General features: G+C 39.3%; 3 protein-coding genes across 3 annotated transcripts; 1 reads left to right on the forward strand and 2 right to left on the reverse strand.

Moving 5' to 3' along the window:
- Positions 1-583: 583 nt before the first annotated feature.
- Positions 584-2,454, reverse strand: LOC134882227 (uncharacterized; the record flags this gene model as incomplete). The annotated part of the gene is made up of 4 exons (XM_063909837.1): positions 584-1,132; positions 1,381-1,510; positions 1,751-2,054; positions 2,257-2,454. Coding segments are annotated over 4 exons (1,017 nt in total), but the record flags the coding sequence as incomplete, so codon positions are not given.
- On the forward strand, positions 2,410-17,800 carry stx18 (syntaxin 18). Its single transcript, XM_063910945.1, has 11 exons — positions 2,410-2,637; positions 11,883-11,950; positions 13,552-13,667; positions 13,854-13,931; positions 14,126-14,192; positions 14,285-14,376; positions 15,286-15,377; positions 15,719-15,777; positions 16,258-16,327; positions 16,415-16,495; positions 17,113-17,800. The coding sequence occupies exons 1-11, from the start codon at positions 2,485-2,487 to the stop codon at positions 17,206-17,208; spliced, it is 972 nt and encodes a 323-aa protein (XP_063767015.1). The 5' UTR covers positions 2,410-2,484; the 3' UTR covers positions 17,209-17,800.
- A 675-nt stretch (positions 17,801-18,475) lies between these two features.
- Positions 18,476-23,259, reverse strand: LOC134882919 (neuronal vesicle trafficking-associated protein 1-like). Its single transcript, XM_063910947.1, is given in 5 exon segments — positions 18,476-19,856; positions 20,755-20,865; positions 22,716-22,832; positions 23,115-23,128; positions 23,131-23,259. Coding segments are annotated over 5 exon segments (555 nt in total). The 5' UTR covers positions 23,243-23,259; the 3' UTR covers positions 18,476-19,655.
- Positions 23,260-23,468: the final 209 nt, after the last annotated feature.

Raw genomic sequence — 23,468 nt, forward strand, 5'->3', positions numbered from 1 at the left:
TATTCTCTATTTAACCTTTTTAGCTACACCATAATGTTGAAATCCTATCGTCTCCACTCATTTTACTGTGAGTAAATGGGTATATTTAGTTTTGTTTCCTAGTCGTAATAGATCTTTTTTTTTAATCATGTTATGGAGGGTTTGACTTGGTTTTTCTATTTAATATGTATTACTTTCCTGCTTTATCCATCCAGAGCAGGGAGACAGTTCATTTGTAGAGTTTTTTCCTAGCCTACAAAAGCAGTTCCAAATAAAGAAAATAAACCAATGATTAAATCATTCCTAAATTTGTAAACCTGCCATGATGCAGGTTAGCTAGTAGAAACGTGTTTCTTTTCATAAGAGCTGGAGGCGGTAGGCTCTGTTCCTCCTTCAGACAGGGAAACCTAAAGACCTTGGACTGTTGGTATGTATGTTTGTGTAATATGCAGGATGTATGAGCATATGTTATCCTTTATCCCTTTCTTAAGTGTGTGTTGTGGCTGAGCTGTGTGAAGGTGTATTTATTTCTAGATGTTTGTCTTGACAAGTTTTTTTATTTGCATTCATTTGTTACACCTTAAAGACAAGTTCACACAGAGTGTTGTGTGTTTTACTTTTATTCACGCTTATATTGCTGTTTCTATGTCAACATATAATCAATTCAAACAATAACACAAGTTCGCTACAAAACAAAAGGGTGTCTACATACACGTACACATTTCACAAGAAACAGACCGGTGCAACAGGTCATTCTTTACAGTGACTTCAGTCCTTTGACAGCGGCTCTTCTATCTGCTTTTTCATCATCTTAATTTTAAGTGTGTAATATTCTTCTTGTAGCTTTAGGACTGTCTCTTGTCTTCTTAGAACAGACATTTCCAAATCCAAACGGTCTTGCAACATTGTGCAGTTGCCTGGAGATGAAGAAGAGCAGGAGGTTTCCTGGTGTCCTGCAGAAGTTGCGAAGTCAGCAGCACGAGGAGTACTGAAATGCATTGCGATTGATTTTGGGAAGTTCGGAAAAACTGTAATTTCCGGTTCTGCTGGAGAACTTGATGGTTCTGAATGTGTAGGGAGCTCAAGCTCTCTCAGTGGATGTTTTTTGGAGAACCTTTCATCAATTGAGTGTTGATTCCCATCTTCATCACAACTGAGAAAAAAGGTTGTCAATGATTAATTATGTTTTTAAAGAATTTGTCCATACATCCTCAAGGTTCATAATAGAATATTTTACTTATTTTATTTTTTATTTTTCTTGTAATTGGGTTTAATTTGTCCACATTTTTTCTAATACCCAAATGCATTAAGTAAGAGTATGTGTTTTCATGTTTCAATGAATTACCAATACGTTCTGTAGTGATTCAGTCTAGGCAAACACTATTGCCTACAATATTTTACCTGTTTTGTTGAGTTTCCATCAGCCCTGAGATTGAAGATTCTTCTCCATCCTGTTGCAGCCTGTCAGAGAGGTTCATCACAGAAATCACCACCTGAGTCACAGGACTTAACTGCTCCATTGACAGGCCTTCTGTAAATAAATAAATGCAATCACATATATTCAACAACAACAGTGATGATGTCAATGAGCCTATGTACAAGTTTATTATGAAATGTATTTTTTCCAGCCATCCCCACAAAGAATCTGAGGTTTCATCCTCCGATTCTAACATATCCACCCTCAAGGTTTTGGCTTTTAATCCGGCTTAGATTTTAAATTATAATGATACCATTGTAACACTTTTTATTTCAAACAGCATATTTTCCTCACCTGTGCTTGATTGCCTTCTGTGCCGTTTGATCTCCTCTCTTGACTTTGACATTAGATTTTCCCACTTTTTGTTACAGTCAGATACTGTACGCTGAAACTGTGGGAAGGCTTCATTTATAGCTTGGGTTACTTCCTCCCATGCTTTCCTTTTATCCTGTATTGTAATTCCAGTGCAGCACTTCCCTCTGATTATGTCTTTCTTCTCTTGCATTAACATGGCAAGAAGAAGACACTCCTGGTCTGTCCAGTTGGGTCTTCTCTTCCTGCTGGACATCCCTTCAATAAATTGTAGGGGCATTTTTTTCTGGGAGAGAAAATGATATATTATCTGTATGCTGACGCATCTGGTCCGTAATGTATCCTTAATATAGTAACGTTGGTGCAAAACATATAAATATGCCATTAAACATGATCATCTATCTAACAGGTTAAGCACACCACTTAAGTCTTTTTAGACTTAAGGTATTATAGCTAAGAGATTTTCGAAGTTTTAAGATTTTGTTCACCTGTAACTCAATGGCGAGCGACGAACAACTTAATAGCAGGTCAGCCTTTCTCAAAATGTAAATACTGTGAGGTACAGTATACGCTACAGTTATTAATAAGTAATAAAACCCTAAGGTAAAATGTAAGGCTTTCTTCTCCGTCTCAGGGAAAATCCACAGCGTCGCAGGAGAGTGACGTCGTCTCCTGGTGACGTGTCTATTTGTTTACAGCGCTGCAGCTTCTCAGACATGGCTGTGGATATAACTTTACTTTTCAAAGCCAGTGTCAAGACTGTAAAAACCAGGAACAAGGCGATAGGAATCGGCTTAGAATCTCCTAAAGATGATATTTTCAAGAGGAGCAGACCCAAGATAGGCTTCTCTCCGAAGGCGAAAGAAGTGGTGAGTGTTTCCTCAAGCTAACTTTAGCTAACCGGGCTAGCATCGGCACAGACTGACTTTACTTGTAATGACAGCTAAAAACTGGGCTGTTTTAGCTACAGTGTTTCTCATCTTGAATTATAAAAGCAGCAGTAAGTTTAGGACATTTGTACAGGAAGTTAAGCTGTTATCCAGCATGCTCGATCTCAAAGTGTAACTGAATGCTGAAGTTCAGTACAGTGTGTACCAGCTGTTCACTGTTAGCAGGCCCTCTCTGAGCACTGCATATCATTATACAACTTCATGGAATACAATGTGAATTATTTTGCAAAATGGATGAAAAATCCTCTATCACAGTCTTTTATATGATGACACAGTACATGCATTAAATATCTGACAATGATTTCACGTTCATTCATAGCCATATACAATCCTGTATTGCCATCAATTATTTTGAAGCTGACAAATGTATATTATCTTAAAGTAGATATGCTCTTATTAGCCAAAATTATATGGAATTCGTTTTCTTAGCTGCTGTAAGTTGAGGTGTAGCAGGAAAGAGTTGTGTTGTTACACAGATCTGCAGCTGTACCCTATCTTCTGATTATTGTGCTGTTCTGAAAATAGCAGCCTCCTTTAAGATTATTTTACATAACAGTATTGCACTTTCAGATATGAAAAGCTCTATGTACAATAGGTGCTAAATTCAGTGAGACTGTATTTGCTATACATTGGTGTGGGTGCTGTCGAAATGCAAAAAAAAACCAAAACAGGTTCAAATGTGTATCTTTGTTCATGCAAACAGAGAATAATCGATATGAACTAACTCATGTTTAAGAAACAGTTGCACAGTTTCATTCACTTTATGGTATTTACTATACCTTTAATAATTATTACTCATTTAATTCCCAAACCGTTACTAGGTGAGTCAGGACTTAAAAATGTAATTACTTTAGTTATGCACTAAATAAATTGAACAAATTATGTCCAGCAATTATTATTGCCAGCAGTGAAAGTTATTTAGTTTTTTTAGCTTGTTAGTGTGTGTGTGTGTGTGTGTGTGTGTGTGTGTGTGTGTGTGTGTGTGTGTGTGTGTGTGTGTGTGTCTCAGTGTGTCTCATTATGTCTCATTATGGCAATATTTCCTCACTGAGTCACAGATAAGATGTATTGAGTGCTTTGCCAGGCTTTTATGTTTGTGTCCAGGTTTCTTTGGACATATTTTGTTTCTTTGATGGCACTGCAACTAAGCAAGATACAGTCAATAAAAAAAAACTAACGGTGGAGTCGGAAAATTGTTGTGGTTCAACGAAAGGGGCCGGAAGTAGGAGGATTAGAGGTGGCCAAATTTGGTATTTGGGCTACTGTGATCCCATCACAAGATGACTGCAATGAACATTACAACAACTTCTAAGATAAATAAAACACTATTTTTTACTACAACCTCGGTCAGGATTCAGGAATTTTCAAATCCAAAGTGTGGGCAGTCCAGAATAAATGACTGCTGTGCTTTAGATCTGGGAAAACAAAAGCTAAGTTGTTGGAGGAAAAAAATCACGTTAGGGCCAACTGTCCACAGACTCAGCAGTTTTGAGCCCAGAATGTTTAGTGCCAAACTGTCAGGTCCGAGCGCCACTGCTCCCCCACTGACTGGCCTGAGTCTGAGCTTTAAACTGACCCGGAAAATACACAATGCTATATAGAATTTAGGCTGCAGAAGCCCAAATGTTACAAAAATGTAAGCTCCCTTTTATTAAGAACTCAAAAGTATGTCAAATCTGATTCTCTAATTGAGTTTCAGAGACACCGTCAATGGTTGGAAGCAGGAGATGGATCATTTGTGAATAAAAGGCTTCGCTTCATGCCGTGAGTTTCGCTTCTACAGCCAAACGTCCTTGGCCTGCCATGAATATCATGAACACAAACCTCTTCAAAGGCACCTTGAAGAACCACTTTACGTTTCCCTCGGGGAGTCAGGACTTTAAGTTGTACCTGATGTCTCCAACCATCAGTCTGAGGCAAACTTGAGCTTGGTCACAGCAGCTCTGCACAACCAGGGTTTTGTTATGTTCTGTTACATTTATATTAGAAATGGTGGTTTATTAAAAGCAGTGGTGCTGATTCAAAGAAACCCAAACCTATCCTGTGGTGCCTGCCCTTTGCTCTCATCCCCCCCCCCCCCCACCGCTGTCTCCTTCACGCTGCAGATATAATCTCAAACCATCTCGGTGAAACAGCTTTTGTAGAAATTGAAATTGGGACTTCGGAATGTCCTGACTGTGTTCAGTTATGTCGCGGTTTTCACCCGCAACTCAACTATCCGTTCTTTTAGGCACAGCCTCACTTCAGGCAGCATTTTTTTTGCAAGTCCCCTCTTCACATGTACTATTCCATAAACATGCTGCAATAACATTTTCTTTCGGCTCTCGGACAATTTCTTGGGGAAAGCCGATCCTCCCAAGAGCCAGTGATTAAAGGTGGAAGATCAAAACAGAGAAAATATTAAATTAGGTCCCCAGTAACAATGTTGACGGCCGGCACCTAATGCAGAACAGATGTGGGTGCCCTTCAAGACATGCATAACTCTCCAAGTTCCCACTGAAGCTTCACAAAAATAGAAAGAAAACATCAAAGTTGACAAATACACAGTGGTCCTATGAGGCTCTTTCCCACTCAAAAAGCGCTTCAATGGGAAAGGAAATGTAGATCATTTCAAGGCCATACAAAAAAGGCTTGATTGACTAATAAGAGGGCCAGTGTGTACAGGGTGGGGTTTGGTCAGGGGAATCTTTTACCTCATAAGGGTCGGTTTGGGGCACTGTGATCTCCATTTCACCGCTCACCTCGTCTCTCTCAGTAGCATGCTGCCCTTCTCAAGTTTAAATGGAGGGGGTCACTTTAAAATTGGTAAATTGTGTGTAGAAAATAGTGCTTGGCTCCCCACTGTGCCTTTAGTATTGGTATTCCAAAATTGGCTCCTTCTCACTGTGTTTTCTTAGAAACCCTGAAGAGTGTGGCCAAGAGCCAGCACTTAAAAATATGTTGTGCTGTTAGGGGGGGGTCTTCCCTATGATAACTTTTGTATTGAAACAGTATACTTGTATATACTAAAAACATTTAGTCTAGAATCTTATTGACTTTACTTTTAAGGGTGATGAAGATTCAAAGACCCAAACGTTTGTTCAAGTTTTTGGGATGCTCTGGAATATATCCTCCCAAAGAAAGTCTGATTGTGAAGATGAAAGTGAAATGTTTCCCCAATGAAATACACTGGGATATGTTAAATCAGTTAAGGGCCACTCAAAGTAGGAGACCGACTTTAAAATGGTTTGTAGGATCATTTTATGATTTTATTGAGGTTGTCATGCAGATGAAACCGGAGCATTTTGGCAGATCTTTTGCATTTAACAGGTCATGTTAAAGGGATAGTGTACAGCCACAGCAGCACATAGTGTACAGCATATAATGTTTATGAGTTGGCATGTCAATCAATTAGGGAATAATGTGCGAATTTGAAACACTGCTCTTTAGTCTTGAACATTTTACCTCTTTTTTAAATAAAAAGGTTACACATTTAATACATTTTTCAAAAGCCTAAGTCCTGTAGCCAATATTTCTTATTTGAACATTCACAAAAAGTCCTTACACAGCTTCAATAAATATCTCAGAAGGCTAAAAACCGCCCATTCACAGCAAACAAAGGGCTAAATCCTGACTTTGATCTATATTTTCATCAGGAAAAATGAAGACTGAAATCTTATTTTATGTAACATTGTTTACAAAACTAGGGAAAATCAGAGTAGTCTTTCCATCCCCACAAAACGTTCCCCCTTTTATTTCAACACAAGTCACAAACGTACTGGCACAAAAACGTGCAGCTGTCAAAGCGGGTCTCTACTCGGTCAGGACTCCAGCCATGGGGAAGTGATTTTCTGGGATCACCCTGAGATGAACATGCTGCTAAATGGTCTCTTTACCAGTTGGCCTAATCTCTGCACTGTTTTCTCATGAAAGCCTGGCAAATTGAATTTTGCGGCATCTGCTGTCAGGCCTGAGCAAAATCTTGATTTAGTTTCACTGCGTGCGACAAAATGCTTTTGCATGATTCATAAAAATAAAATAGGAAAAAGTGGTGAAACGCACATTTACAGATGCATGTCTAACTCTTAATCATGAGACGGACACCAGATACTCAGCAGACTCAATAGTTTAAGCAGAAAAAAGTAATGTTGAGCTCAATAAGGTTAAATTTAAACATTTAAACATGAAGAAAGACAGCTGTTGACACTTTTTGAAGAATGCTTTCCGGCTTTGTCATTAGACAAATCTTAGTTATTGTGATTTACACTCACTGAAATACTACCGATGGAGCTGACAGGAGGCTGCATACTTGACCCTGACACTTCAAAACACAGAGTCTGAACCATGAAACTACAACAGATGTGTTCTCTACTTAGAGACTCTGGTGTTTTTTTGTTCCTGATTAAGATGTTATGTTGCTAAAAGACATGCGGTATTCATTTTGTGTACCCATTTCACATTAATATTAACTGAATAACAACAAACATGTTGTTTACTTTCCATTTGTTGTCACAGTTCATCACCAGCAGATGAAAGAGATTGTTTCAGGCAAAGGTCAACAAGTTTTTAAAGTCAGTCTGGGTTACTGCTGCCTCAAAGGTGCAGACACTATAAATCCTGTTGTTTTTAATGAGGCCTGAGTGTTGCAGTGTTGTTACAATTTGTCTTCCACACTGCTGAATATCTGTTGTTTCCTGGCGTACACACTGGCTTATAGTTGCTTTCTCCATTTCTGAAGTGAGGACTTTATTCAGTTGAATTACCGTAGCAGATGGAGATTTTCTTATCTTTTTTTGCCACCCAACGGGACATTTAGAGTCCAGAGTGAGTGAAGAAGAGACTTACAAATTGAGCAATTTGCCATTGAAGATATAAGGAGTAAAGTTGTTGCCTTCATCCAGTCATGCCTTTTTTTTAAATATAATGTTGTATTTTCTTCGTCTCTATACGTTGCTGTAACAAAGTCAATTTCCCTTTTGTGGTACGCAAAAAGGAATTCTGAATTCTGTTAGTTCCTATTGTTTGCTTATAATGATCTTGCTATTCCTGAACATGATATGGGATTACCAGCAATGTTAACTACCCTGATTTAATCTGGCAAATGAATTGGGTTTCCAGAGATGCTTTTTTTTATTTTATTAAAGCTATTTGATAACATGTAGCATTACTTTGTAAGGGTTAAGCAAAAACAGCAACAGATCTGACCAGCATCCAGGTCTGAAGTTTTACAGATGGCCATCGTGACAACAATAGCTGTATTAAGTAATTTGCCTTATTGAAGCGTGTAATCATTTTTTAATCGTCGCTATGTTCAAAGGGGATTATAAACAATCTGAAACTGCTGACCTGAAACAACCCATGACTTGCACGCACAGTTCAAGTTACTTGACAGAAATAAAAAGCAAGGTGGGTGATGAAACACAAGACACGCTTTAAAAGAGGCTCCTTCCCATCGTAAATCCAGTGTATGTGCAACCCCAGATTTTACTTTTACAAAGAAAAGTAAGGCTTAATGTGAGTAAAATCAATATCTGTATGCTGAGGTATTACAGCCAGTAGGTGAAGAGAGCTTAGTTTAAAACACTGAGTGAATGGGATGAAGGGAACTTGTTTATTTAGTCTTAACTCTGACTCGACTGTAAAACAAGTTCAAGAATCACAAACATTATTAAACCGGTATTGCAAAAAAGTGTTGAATTTTTTGAATGGCTTTGACGTTCTGATTGTGTCATTTCAAAAATGCCCTTCAACATGGCCTGTTTCTTTATTTATTTTGTCTTCTGTGGTCTCCAGGTTGTTATGAGTAACATGTGACTCTCTCATCCAATATGTCTGTTTCCTTTGTTGAAACAAGATGTAGTTGCTTCAAAATTAATTTGCATTTTGACCAAAATACCTTTCTCAGTGGTGACTGGACAACCCATTTCAGTGACGTTGTTGTTCAATATAAATATTAGACAAAGGCTATCGAGAGTTGACAGTCTTACAGTGTTGTGTTTGCCTAGGTTGTATACTCTGTTAGTTAACATTACAACCTACAATGTCTCCTCTGATGTGCCTCAGTGTTTGTTTGTTCTGATGTTTTGTATCCATGCATGATCTGAGCTGCATGATCAAAAATGAACAAACATCAAGACTGTATACAAGCGCTGCTAACTACGGCTTTGACTTATCCAGTGGAAATCCAAACACACTAATGCAACTTTAGCACATATAAAAACAAAAAAAAGCCGTAGACCCTTTTCATAAATAAGCTTAAAAGTTTTCTTTGGTACGTTTTTTTGTTTGTTTACAGAGCTGACTAAAGCGGTTTAACTGCAAATAGACTTAAGAAGACAAAACTAAACCCATTAGAGAGTCAGACATAAACATGATAATAAAACCAGCATGCGGCAGAGTCTTCTCCACTGAAGCATCCTCTGTGTATCAGGCCCACATAGCGAAACACAACATCGCATGGCGTCAGCATGGATAGCCCTCGGTCAGGACACGCAGCGACTTAAACCAAAGCGGGGCCAGTCATCATGAACTTCTGTCAGTTACCTGGTTTTAACAAAACAAAGAGCCGTCCAAGCTCTTTAGAAATCTGCTGGCTAAGCCTTTTCTCTTTTCTTCCTCATAATAATCCCCCCTGATGGTTTGTTTGGGCTCAATCGTGGCTGGAGGGAAACAGGGGGAAGGAGAAAGTGAGGAGGTAAAGTGGGGGTCTTTGATGATGACGAGATTAGATGCAGCCCGGCAGACTGTCTCCTTCTGCCGTCGCTGCGAGCTCGGCCCCACACACACACCTATGGCGGCTGCATGTATACACACACACACACACACACACACACACACATATAGCAACATACACATATGGGGAGCCACATGCACAAGGCTACCCCCTTCCTCATTGTTGAGGAATTACTTGCTCTTTAGGGTCTTAAGTTACAAGAGCAATTGATCCCTCTGACCCCCTGCAAACCCTCGAGGTTGTGCTGGGAATCTGAGCTCCAATGTATACACACAGGAGACAGCTCAACCCCCAGAGCAGCACTCTTGACAATCCCCGGCACCCCCACAACACACACACACACACACACACACACACACACACACACACACACACACACACACACACACACTCTGTTGTTCAAATACTGTGGATTTAGCACTGCCTGGTGGTCAAAACGGTGCAGTACCATGGACTTAACTGGAAAATATAGTTTGTACATAAATAAAAAGTTGAAGCAAAGTGCTAATTGCTAACAGAAAATATAGTTTATAGTCAAAGATAAAATAACGCTATGTAAGAGGTTATATTTTCCACTTTGTGGCAAGAACAAAAACAGCAACTGAAAAATTAGCCTGCACAGCATTTTTTGTGGCTTTAACCATTTTACCACCAATCTGGATATACTTGAGAATGGTGGATTAATAAAATCACATCATCACAATCTGCTACATCTTACTCACTTGAAAGCCTTTACACACTGAGTCCTTTTAAAGATGTAATTCATATATTGACAGGAATTTTACAAGATGACACTATGGCATAGTTTTGTCTTGTTTCACCAATTAGTTTTTTAAATGATGTCCCAGTCCCAAATTCATATAATCTCATAAAATATCAAAAATGTTGAGTTTATGATCATGAAAAACCAAGAAATCCAAAATGTATTTTTTCCTTTTTGAAATGATTTAAATTCAATATTCTTACAATATTTTATCTCTAGATTAAGTGTAGATTTTTTGGACCATTAGGTTGATCATCCAACTAATTGTTTTAGATTTAGTACTAATAAAATGTTATTGTCGTTCTGATAATAAAAACCACAGAACAGCAAAAATGAAGCGCATACACCAAATGTGTTCTCTATAATGAAATACATAGTGGAGCGGCTGAACGCATCATTTCATTGCTGAAAAAACATGTTCTTTTAACACAAATACCCTGAAAATGTGACTTTGTGGCTGAAGTTTTTGGAAAAACCTTTCCATCTCTCCGGAGCTTGGTTAAAAATGTCCTTCTTCACTGAGAATCTACATAACAGACCCTGGTTTGAAAGACTTTGAACCATAATAACTGCTCTCTTCTCCCCTGAACCCCCCTCTAAGCTCAACTGCTCTGAACAACAATTAACTCTTGACCTCAAATAATTGTATTATTACAAGGGTCGGCTTGCCTTAACAGCCTTTGCCTGAGTGAGTGCCCCGCAGCAGTTTCATACGTCACTGAATTAGCTGCTCCACCTACAGAAGGAGGTCTAGGTTTCTAACAAATTGCCCAGCTCTGTTTGCCTTGACACCTTCTTTCTGCGTCAGAAAAAAAAAAACATGTCATTTTTCAAACGTCTGCTCGCATAAAACACTGCTTCAGGTTACGGTGACACTAAAAATGAATGTTTGGAGACATTATTAGACGGCTGGTGCCAGGTTACCCCCTTACAGCCAAGGCAATTTGATAATTGATGTTGTTAGAGCGAGAAAAAGCTGAAGGCTGAAGACAGCGTCGTTATGCTATCAAAATAATCTCCCACGCTCTGAGGTGGCTGTCACAGTCAAACTCATTGTGTCATTTTTCAATCCTCAGCTTGTCTCGAGTCCTGTCTTCTTGTGGATCCAACAGAGCCTGCTGTGTGCGCCTTCACAGCCACTTGTACCCTGCCAGCACTGCTCTGTGGACGGGGAAGCAATTTGGTCTTTTTTAATATTTGACCGAATTACAGGAGCAAATATTGGATTGAACCAGGTTTCCTCTGGTTTGCCTGTGCACACATACACTTGGACGTTCTCTCGGTGATAAATAGTAACAGATCGTGAATTTAAAGCTTATTACAGATCGCTCTGTCAGTGCTCTGTATGCCGCCACTCATGGTTTTATTCATGAGAGCAGTTTGACGGCTAAATTGCAGGTCTGATTTTTTTGTATGTCCATGGCTTAATGAATTGTCAAAAGCAAATATTGAGAATTCACACAGATAGACAGACATTGGTCGCCTGTCACATCCAATAAATACAAAATTACACGTTTGCTCTGGCTCTGTGTGAATGTTGAAAATAGTTTCTTGGTAGGCCTTGAAAAACTCTCTTAAGCCGTGTTGACGCTGTGACATTAAAAGGAGCAAACGAGGCGCAACACTTAAAGAACTTGTTGACGTGAGGATAATCAAGTAATGCTTCTTCTTCTCGCTTTATCTTGGCAGATCACGAACATCACCAAGCTCAAAGACTTTCTGCTACAACACAGGAAAGATTATGTGAGCGCCGGAAGGTAAGCCTCGCCAAACAGTCCCAGTAATCCTTCACAATCAACAACAGCAGCGGGGAAAACCCTTCAAGGCTGCAGGGGAGGCTCCTGAAGAGACACAAAAACTCAGGGGTCAGGGGTCAGGACTACTTAAAGGTACCATCAAATATGTCTCCAGTGTGTATGTGTGTGCTGCAGGGGCTGTCTGCTGGCACAAGGTCAGCAGCGAGTAGGGTGGTCCGTAAGGCAGGCTCCAGTCTAATTGTCTGGAATAATTGAGCTGCAACCAAGTGGAGAACAAATCACGCCCTGGGACTAATCCGGGCCTTCCTCCCTTCAAGGCCCCCTCTGTGTTCTGTAGGTGTGGGTGTGTGGAGTAGCCTCTGTTTTGTTAGGTTTGTTGATAAAGCCCCAACAGAACACATTAACTCAACATTGGAGTTGTCAATGGGTGGAGCGCAGCAGTATTTAGTGGTGGGAAAATCCATCAAGAAGCCATCAATGGTGTGTGGTAGTCTCGTCTACCATCAGCGTGGCCTGTCTAGCAATTTTCTTATCAACTTCCTTTTTCCTCCACACTTTGACTAAGCCTGACTGAATGATTATACACTGTAGATTCAACTGAATTCATTCACATCTGTATTGCCGTAGTGTAGATAGTCATTATTTCAAACAAATTATGGCTTGGCTAAAAGCCTTATTACTTGTACCATGCTATAACATGTTATGACTGCATGTAAAACGAACCAAAACATCTTCCCTAGTTCACCACGGGTATGGTAAAGGATGACTTGTTTTACTTTGTCTGGGTCATGTTTGTTTTATTTAGAGGCAGCGACAATAGCAACAAAATGTGTCCCGTCCTAACTTTATGTTCTGTACCCAAATTTAAACAGATTTGAAAGAAGCCTGGGAATCAATTTCCAGCCACATTAAAATCAAACCTAGTTTAATGTTAAGCAAATCTCACAATTGCCTTCAAAATGAGAATATGCCTCCAACACACTGCGTAACATATATAAATAACCCTCCAATCAACTCAAGTCATCTGTCACATTGAGCAAAGGGATATTCCATGTGACATCATAGTTTTATATTCATATTTAAAGATTGTCTAATAACTTAAATAGCTAATGATTTCTTTGTCAAAAATACTAATCAGTTCACCTCAGCTTTACATATTCATTTCAACTTATGTGTTAATACTTTATGCAAAAAATAAATAACCAAATGAATCCAAAATACAATCTTTCAAAAAATACCAAAACAGAATCATTACCAATGTGTCACGCTTGTAAATGAATACATTTTCCTGAGTTGAGGAGTGTTGTATCTCAGAAGTCCACCAGAGGGAGACACTACATCTGAACTACACAAGCTGACAGCCATAAGGTCAATATTTGAGTCACATTATGGTCGTTCAAAGGTACATTTTTATGGTGGGATTTTAAGGGATGCAGAAAGTTGAAGATAAACATGAATTTAAGAATGGTATCTGTCATTATGTAGGCTCCTTGTTGCAAAGCTATGCTCTAGAGTCATTGTTCGGTTACCAATCGAACATTTAACTTGATATCTTCTACAAAGTAGTAAACCTACTTTGATTCTCCCTGTGTGTTTTACAGTCTCATCTCCTCAGATCTGACCCGTATGACGGACAATGAGCGAGACCAGATTGACCAAGATGCTCAGATCTTCATGAGGACGTGCTCTGAGGCCATCAGGCAGCTACGCAACGAAGGTGTGTGCTTGTCAACGATATTGGTGTTGATACAAATCAGATTTAATTTTTCTAGTAGGCTCTGATCTGCATTGACCTTCATAACATAAACAGGGAGCTGGAATTTGGATTTGTCCTTGCTTTGTGAAACTGTACTGTACCATGTTTGATCCTTATTAACTGAATGTGTTTTTGTTTTCACGATAGCGGTGAAGCAGGTGAATTCAGCCCAGGTGAAGGAGCACAGAGGCGCCGTGCTGGACCTCATTGAAGTCTATCTGAGAGGTGAGTTCATGCAACTCATTTAAATTAAAACAGCGCCTCTGTAGACTGCTGGGAAGGTCTCCTTGTTTATCTTTAAGATGTGAGCTCGCTCTGGGAGTGGTTTTAACATGACACATACTACATATCTTGAATCACTGAACCAATATTAAAGCAACCTGCATGGTAACATCATGTGTATCTTGATTGTGTTCAAGGAGTGTGCAAGCTGTACTCGGAGCAGAGAGCAATCAGAGTCAAGAGAATGGTTGACAAGAAGAGGCTGTGAGAACAAACACTTTTATACCTATTATTCACTTCATACTGTTTTTAAAACTTCCTGCTGATTCCCTCGACCCTCTGCTCTGTGGTTTCAGGTCCAGACTGGCTCCAGAGCACCACAGTAGGGTGGAGAAAAAGCCGGAGGTGGAGCCCATGGAGGAGAAGACCGTCAAGGAGGAAAGTTCTGGTAAGTGAGTGAGTCTGCTGAGACACTGGACTCTCTCTGTTGCTTTCATTCTGTGCATAACATGGGTCTAGTGACAGAAATGCACATTAACTATGTAAATAGGGAACAACTAGACACCTGGTCTCAAATACAGTTACAGTAAGCTGTCCTTACTGTTACAGGATAATAATGTTAAGCATAGTTCAGCTTATATAAGTTATTACCTCAAACTAATATTCAGTTCAGAGGAGCCCCCAAATAAATGCTGTTTATTTTTAATTGGGTTTTGCTGAACTCATTTCCAGCTAATAATTGCTTATATATCTCTTAATGCTATCCCTGTGCTTCAAACCAAACCCTGTGTTGTGTGTGGCATGGCAATAAGGCTCATCATTTCCTTTTGGCTGCATATTAGTCGTGCTGTATTCTCACCTGACCCAGACTAAATAATCATAGTTTCCTACTTGAACAAGTCCCTCTGCACCCATCCTCTCCATTCATGAGCCATTTTAATCAAGCAGCACTGAGATTGGCACAGTGGTTGAAGCAGTTTGAGGGCATATAATGTGTTGTGATAATAATTAGTCACCACTCTCCTGCAAATGATATTCCATCACGTCGTCCCTGTGTGCACAGTGTACTGTAATGACCTACAGTTGTTGGAGCTGCAGCATGAAAACAGAGCCTGCCAAAGAACATCAATCTCACTCTGCTTCAGTATTTCAACACGGACTGCTCTTCAGTGTAATTAAAGAGACAAGAAAACGGCATCTTAACAAATCCATCCAATTGAATCTATTTAAAACAGGAAAATATAACACTAAGTGGTTATTTACTTATTTAGAGGATTAGCAACTGAATAGCTATTCAGATGACTACACTAACAGCTGAGGTAATGTTGAAATAAATGTGAACTCGTCTTTCCTGTAGAGAAGAGTGTTTCTGAGTTCCCTAACAACGCCGTCAACCTGTGGGAGGAGGGCCGGGTGGAGGACGAGCTCTCTCCTGAGGAGATCCAGATGGTGCGGCACCTCAAACATCATTATTTATTATACATGCTGCCCTTTCAATGTGGATTTTTTTAAGGCTCATGCGAACAATTTTAATTAACAGGGACTCATTGAAGCACATTTTAATGACTTTGTAGAGGAGATTTACTTTTTATGATGCCCAAATTACCATCTAATTTGTTCCTTTTTTAAGTACCCATTTAAGTTAATTTAGCTATTGCAAGTTTGTGGTAAAGAGTGTCCAATAGAGCGTAGTCTAACTCCTAATAGCCATATGTCATGTTTAAATGAAAGCCTTATTTACATTTCATACACACTTAACGCCTGTTTCATAATTGTGTGTTTGTGTGTAGTTTGAGCAGGAGAACCAGAGGTTGGTGAGTGAAATGAACAGCCTGGTAGATGAAGTGAGGTGAGTCCCGCTCTGCATACGCTACTTTCCCTTCTTATTAAGTCTGTCCTGGCTATTAAGAGAGGATGTCAGTCATTTTATTCTGTTCACACATCAGTGTTTTGAATCAGGGAAGTGAATGGTGAAATTATTTACCGGGGAAACTGTAGTAATTCGGAGAAACTGTCTCTTCCCCTCCCACTAAATTACACCCCTGTAGTGATTGAAATGGCAGGTGAGCAAGACGACAATTATGTGAAATACCAGATGTCGATTCAGACGGGATTAAAGTGACCCAAAGACAGAGGTGTTTGCAGATGAAATTGTTACTGTGGCAGCCAGACAGAAACACTGACATGTTTGTTCCAGATGGAAAACAAAAAATGGTCCTGAGGTGACAATTACCTGCCCCTGGAACACTAATGCCATCTGGAAAGGCTTAAATATGCTAGGCAATTTTTGTTCACGAGATATTTCCTGTGTTCCTTTTGTGCGCGTCAGGCAAATCGAGGGCAAGGTGGTGGAGATCTCCCGCCTGCAGGAGATCTTTGCTGAGAAAGTCCTGCATCAAGTAGGCTGAGTCCCCTCGCAGTATATCCACTTGGACACTTTGAGAAAAAGATGTACATAAACTCATAGTCCTTCTCGTTCCTGACAGGAAACAGAGATAGACAGCATTCATCAGCTGGTGGTGGGAGCCACAGAAAATGTCAAAGAAGGGAATGAGGATATACGAGAGGTAATGAAACGGATCTATACAGAACTATAATTGACAGCATACACAAACATTTAATAAAGTTTCTGTAAAGGAAGATTAAACTATAAGTTTATACATATCTGAATCAGAGAAATTATATTCTGTACTGTGTATGCAATAGTTTAATTTACTGTACTATTTCTGTTTTACTTATACTCCATATCTAAAAGGGCATTATTGTCCTTGTTCTTCCACTCCATTTCTTTTTAAGCTTTAGATACTATTTACTTTACAGATTAACATTACTAAAACAAATTGAAATTTAACTTATACATGATGATGTACGTTTCAATAAAGTAGTTCAAATTAGCTCCAACTTAACGAACTGTAGCATTAAAGTGTTAAACACATTAATGCTTCAGTAATTATACTCCACCGATATAGTATATATAATTGTTAAGTAGGCCATTCTGAGTATTATTACTTTGGATAGCTTTTACATTTCTAAAGTGACATTTTGAATGCAGCATTGTTACTTCTACATAATTTACAACTATCTTATTATCTTTTGGGCTCTGCTATTCATATTTTGCATTTTGTTTTCCTTAAGTTGATTGATCTGGTCAGTAACATCCAACTGTGATTTCTTTTGTCACAAGGCAATCAAAAACAACGCTGGCTTCCGGGTATGGATCCTGTTCTTCCTGGTCATGTGCTCCTTCTCTCTCCTCTTCCTGGATTGGTACGACAGCTAACCCAGCTAAACGGAACAGACAATGAACGACAGGAGACCGTCTGCCCCCCTGGCACATATCGGGTGTCTCATAAAGACGTGATGACAACAGTGAGACTGAATGTACGGCTTACCACGCTGGACCTGGTGTACAAAGTGCTTTTCATGACGATTCTGTGTTCTAGTGGAAATGGCTAACTATCTATTAATGGCAGCTTTAATGCCTAAAAGCACTTGTGTTGGAGTGAGCTGTGGAGCACTGTGTCCACTTTTAAGTGTGTGTATGGTTTGCTAGTCTGACTCTAAAAGCAGTACAGATTTTTTGATTGACAGCAACTTTTCTCGTCTGACTAACTGAATCTAATCCTTTTTGACACTGAATGAAGGATGCTGTTCTGACTGGCACCACATGCACTAGCTGTCTGATATACTCTATTTGAATACATTATGTTCGTGTACCGATTTTAATCATACTTCATTGTCAAAGGCTGTCGAATGTTTTCCTTTCCAGGCATTAATAAGCAGCAGAACAATTTATTAGATATTCATCTCGGCATGACTGTACTGGTACACAACTCACATTCTAGTAAAACCGAGCAATACTCTTAATTCAATTCTGGGTCTTCTGTCTTTACTTCAGGGAATCATTTTCTAAGATTTCATATCTATGTCAAGTTTCCAGATAACATCAAGAGCAGCAGAAAGGCACGGCCTGCTTTGTGTCTGCTAAAGAAAGAAAGAGCTCTCGACAGGGGATTTCATTCAAAAAGCCTCCTGATATTTCTGCTAATCTGTTTATTAGGATTAACGTATATCCTAGTTAAAGCTTTTCAGCGCTTTGAACTTTTTTCTTTGATCTTAACTCAAAATAGCCGGCTCTGTTAGCTGTATTTATGTTCTGCACTGAGGGAGTTGCATGCAATTACTGACATGATTTAAAAATGAAGTGTTGAAAATGTAACAAAGTACATTTACTCAATTACCTTAATTAAGCAACACAATTGTACTTTACTTGAGTATTTCCATTGTATGCTACTTTATACTTCTACTAGTAACTTTGTACATATAAAAAACAAATGCGATGCTTATATAATATGATGCAGTACTGTATTACTATTGAAACCAGTATAGGGTCATATCATATGTTATATTACTATAATACTAGGAGCCATTCTGCATACTGACTACTTTTGGTTTTGATACTTTAGGTACATTTAGCTATAGCAATACTTCTTTATAAAATAAAACTTTTACTAAATTAAACGTTATACTTCTACCACCTCTGCATGCAATCCACTTATATGTTGGTGTGAAATGTGGGCACTTTATTTCATTTTTCATTTAACATTTTTATGTAGCAAATGCACTTCAATGGTATTCATTACATTGTTTGAAAAAGGTACATAATTAGTGACAGCTTAATTTAAATGACAAATACAGAAGAAAGCAACAGGACAAGCGACTACTGCCAGATTGTTCCACTACATCAACCTAAGTCTAGGATCTGTGACGGCTACCAACAACCGTCTATGGTGACATTAATCAACGCAAAGCATTGCACAATACAGTGTCATCACTAGCAATGCAAAAAAAAATCATTACAGTAGCAACAAATGTATGCTTTGAAAAGTAACCATTAGGTGGCCAGCAAAAAAGAAAAGCACATGGTGTTCACAAACAGTTCGAATGAATGGAGACAATCATTAATGCTGGTAAAAAGACTTGATGCATCAAATACTAAAAAGTCCTTAACATCACTATATGCAGAGAGCAGTATGGGTTGCATTCAAACACCATTAAAATAGTTTATTTTTTCGCTGGTTAAAAGGTTTTCTCCAAGTCAGGGCTCATTTATTCACAATAACATGACAGTAAAATATTTGACACAGATTACCTTGGTGGCAAATAATGCTGCAAATGTTGTCGCTTCATTAAAATGTAACACTTTCTTGACCTGTTGAGGTCTGACATGCACTATCAGTACTTGATGTAGTCGAAGAGAATGAGGTCCAAAGCGAACAGATTTTTTGTTTAGAGTCTTGCGTGCATATGCGTTAAAACAAGCGACGCAGACAAAAGATGGTTCACAGTCATTTCACTATGTGAGTACTAAAGTGAGTTCTGTTACTTGTGTGTATGTACAAAGACAGTGAGTGTGTGTCTGTATTCCAGTGGCTCTTTCTACACGTTTGCCACTCTGTTTTGAAGTGTAAATAAATAACATTGTATGCGATTCAAACAAACCGTGAATCCACCCAGCAGTAAGGCTAGCTTTGCTGAAAACAGATTGTTCTGCAACAGTACAAATCAGCTGACCAAACTACATCAACACAGCAGCAGAGCACCGCAGGCAAGAGAAGTGGATTTTTCACCCAAAAGCCACGGGACTCTGAGGTTTGCTTAAATGGCACAACCGTATTATTTAGTTATTTCTGCTGAAGGTGAGGCCACCACCCGATCCCAGATTGGTTAAGCCAGCTTCTGGGCAGTCTCCGTCTCCTGCTGAGTGACCTTTTCCTCAGACATGATGGTCATCCATGGGGATACTGACCGGGTAATGGTCTGCTTGGCTATGTTGTAGTGGTTGATGAGTGTAAAGAGGCGCCCGCGACCCCCAGGGCCCTGAGGAGGGTAGTTTCCATACAGCCCAGTCGGCATGCAGCGACCTTGCTGCTCCAAAGAGAGAGGGAAATTGATTAAAAACACTGAGGCGAAACAAAGTGCAAGAGAAAAAACATTACAGAGTGACAAAATTGTCCCAGGAAAAGTATAATGGCATTCTAAGAAACAAGCCGTGATTTGCAGTTCACTTAAATGAGGAGAAAAGGTGAGGGCGAATGGTACAAAACGGAACTGCACTGTTTGTACCAGAACAACCCATCACACGAAAATTGAAACCAGAGAAAAAACTCAATACTACTGTGAACATGGATTAGTCTTATACAGAAGATGAGTCAACACTCCTAGACTCCACTCCCGCAGATTTTACAGAAAGGCTTTATAGCTTTTGCTGAACAGCAGCCACTGCGGCTATAAGGGACAGTGGTGGATAATGCCCAATCCATTATAGCCTGCTGCTGTTAGACACAATGTGGAATTAGTAAAATAACAAATAACACTCCAAGCCAAGACTATTTTCTATTAAAAATCATTCTATTATAGATCATATATAATATAAACTAATAAAACTATTAAATCATTCAGTCCTTTAACAGTATCTAATGAATGTCAGAGAATTAGAAATGTGTAGATTTGCAAGCAAAAACAGGTACATGTATTTAATTATGTAACAGAACCTTTGAAATTCAGAAGCATTGATCGTGCGATTGCTAAACTTATTTGCAACACATTGCAATACGAACACTATACTATACAGTATGAAAGCCTGGCTGTCTATATTGTTCATCTAGTGTAAAATGTGTGAAAAAAACTAATTCAGGGAATCACTCTTCCAAGAACACTTTACAGAGTATAAAGATGGTATAAGAGGCTATCATGAAAGTAAAATGATCACATTAACCTATCCCTGTCAGATGGGGTCACAAACAATAATGCCAAAAGTGTTTACCGTGTAAACAAAGCTGTCAGGGCAGGGCTGCTCGTACTGGTAGACCTTGTAGACGACCAGGAACACCACACACACCAGGAAGGCCAGGGCACAGATCACCAGCAGGGTCACCTAAAGAAGAAACACACAGCTCCATCATCAGATCCACTGTATGTGACAGCTCCGCTAAGAAAAGAAACCAACCACGTGTGTCTTGATGACGGGAAAGAAGGGGGGCAACAGGTTATTAAGGCGAGACACATTTTTTTCCCGCTATATATTTTGCAATATGGAAATGTACAGGAATTTTCACAAGATGAAAACAAAGATTTTTTCAGACATCGACATTTCTGTAGTCAACATACTGTATTTCCATACCACTGACATTGTGTTTTTCTGCTTTTTTGTCACCTGTTCCTTATTTTCAGGTTGTGGTTAAGGACCAGCATGATATGTTTGGTTGTTTACTAAATTGATAAAAGGTTGTGATTGGTAGTTCCATGTGCAAACAGAGCCTGCATTTACTATTGCAAAAAACTCTGAGAATCCAAAAAACCCTTAAATTGTAGTAAATTCACAGGAGGTTTAAGTAAATGTGCCTTTCTTGAAATTGCACGTGTCTTGAATATTGTGTAATGTCTATGCAGAAACAACATATTGTGCATCCTTAGATTTTATACTTCTGATTGTTTTCTGTTGCAATGCTGCGGTATTGAAAGAAAACATATCCATGTGAGAGTTGCACATTGTTGTAGGTAAGAAGTACAAGTTATATGTCCTTACGTGGGTGTATATATAACAGAAGTTAACAGCCAGTCAGTCCTATACACAATGTTCTGCATGTAGCCATAAAATGGCATAAAAATGGCTAGTGCAACCATCTGTAAAGCCCAGCTCTCACCTCTCAGGGGAGTTATGTAACGACTACTGGTGTGTCTAGGAAGTGGGAGAGGGATAAGACAAAGTGTGGGAGAAATTGCCTCATTATCGCTGAAGATGTTGAGCCCTGAGCTATTTTTATGAGTTGATATGTTTTTCGCTTGCGGGGAAAATTGATTTTTTAAAGCAACAGCTGAGAAGTTGAAACAGTGATGCATGATGCAAGTGTTAACTTTTCTGACAGGATATTCTTGAGGTTTTCTTTGATTTGGGAGCAAGGTGATGTGCATTCAAATACTTTTTTGCACCCGGTTCTCTTGTGACTGTTAGCAGTATCAATATCAGTGAAAGAATGTTATTTTTTATCTGTCTGTTTGAATCCTGCAGTTGCACAGCAGAGCAGACAGAAGGGCATGTACAAGGCAAAGCAACAGGAAAGTATGAAAGAAACTATGTGTGATGAAAGGGCTGCGTTCAGCTTTTCAAAGTCTTGATCAGAGGATGCGAGCTGTGTTGTCTGAGACACTGATGCGCTTCCTTGCCTTTTAGATGTTTCAGAATTAAAGCTGTATAACTGAAGGAAGCTGAACTGACAGGGACTGTTTCATCTGTTGATTTCGAACACGGGGAAGAGTGTTGCATATGCACAACACATGAATTTTGAAGTATGCATGGGACTCTTCAGTGAACCGAGATGATTTGACCTCTCCTTTTGCAAAAACATATATTTTAATGATTCTATATGGTGTATCAGTCAAGGGGGGGATGAGGGAGGTGGGAGAGATGCTGCCGTTTGGAGGCTATCGCTATGGCAGCTGCTGAATTAATGAGCGTTTCAGGGCGGGGTTAACCGAATCATTGTGCATTATGTCTTCCTGTGTATAGCCACGACAAGATGACAGGCTGCACAGACCATTAAAGTAGCCTGAGCAAGGAAGTATAACTTGGAAAGGAGGTGGTTAATTATGACAAATGTCCTGAACTGCAGGGAGATAGCTGTCTGCTCTGGGGGCATATGCACGAGTAGGAGTGTGAGGCAGATATTGGAAATGGGATGATGTATGAAACGCAGAGACGATGGCAGGCAGCGACATCATTCTTACTTTGAGACGCTCAGATACGCCTTCGATGATGCTTATTGAGAACTCTGCAATTTTAGGAGATCGAAGCTTCCCCTTCTTGCTCTCACCGTCATAGTCTGCCTTTGTCTTCACCACCACCTAGTAGAAAGACATTCACACACACATGTACAGGACAGAATATCCAATCAGCTTTCAGGTATAGCTCTAGGAAGAAAATGGGGGTTGACAGAAGCAGGAGAATCATTTGTATTGCTCTATAGAAATAACAGACATGTAAGAATAATCATTGGTTACACAAAATACATGTGTTTTCCTTAATTTTTATCATCTTAATTGGACTAATTGGAATAATAGAAATATAGAAAGGAAGGGCCCCTTACTATGACTATCAATTGAAAAATATCACGTTAAAAAGCTTACCTTATCTGGAGCAGGAACTGGAGCTGACTGGCATCTAATGGTGTAATGAGAGGGATGGTGTCAAACCCATCTTCAGAAACCACCTTCCCGTTGTTTTTGTCGCTGAAATTATTCCCCAGTTTAACCATTTTCGCTGTGCGAAAAATCAACCTGAGGGGGGTAAACAAACGCGTATTACAAACGAGAGGGATTAGGATTATTCTCTGCATAAATCGTTTAAATAATCATATCAATATGTTTTTTTACATATGCAAACAGCAGTACATATCAAACAAAAAGATGTGAGGCGCTATGTGGGCCAGGAGAAAGCCTGTTAACCACAAAAGCGCAGGAGAGGACAAGCGAGGCTTCGAC

This window comes from Eleginops maclovinus, chromosome 20 (genome assembly GCF_036324505.1).
Source record: "Eleginops maclovinus isolate JMC-PN-2008 ecotype Puerto Natales chromosome 20, JC_Emac_rtc_rv5, whole genome shotgun sequence".
Classification (NCBI taxonomy): Eukaryota; Metazoa; Chordata; class Actinopteri; order Perciformes; family Eleginopidae; genus Eleginops; species Eleginops maclovinus.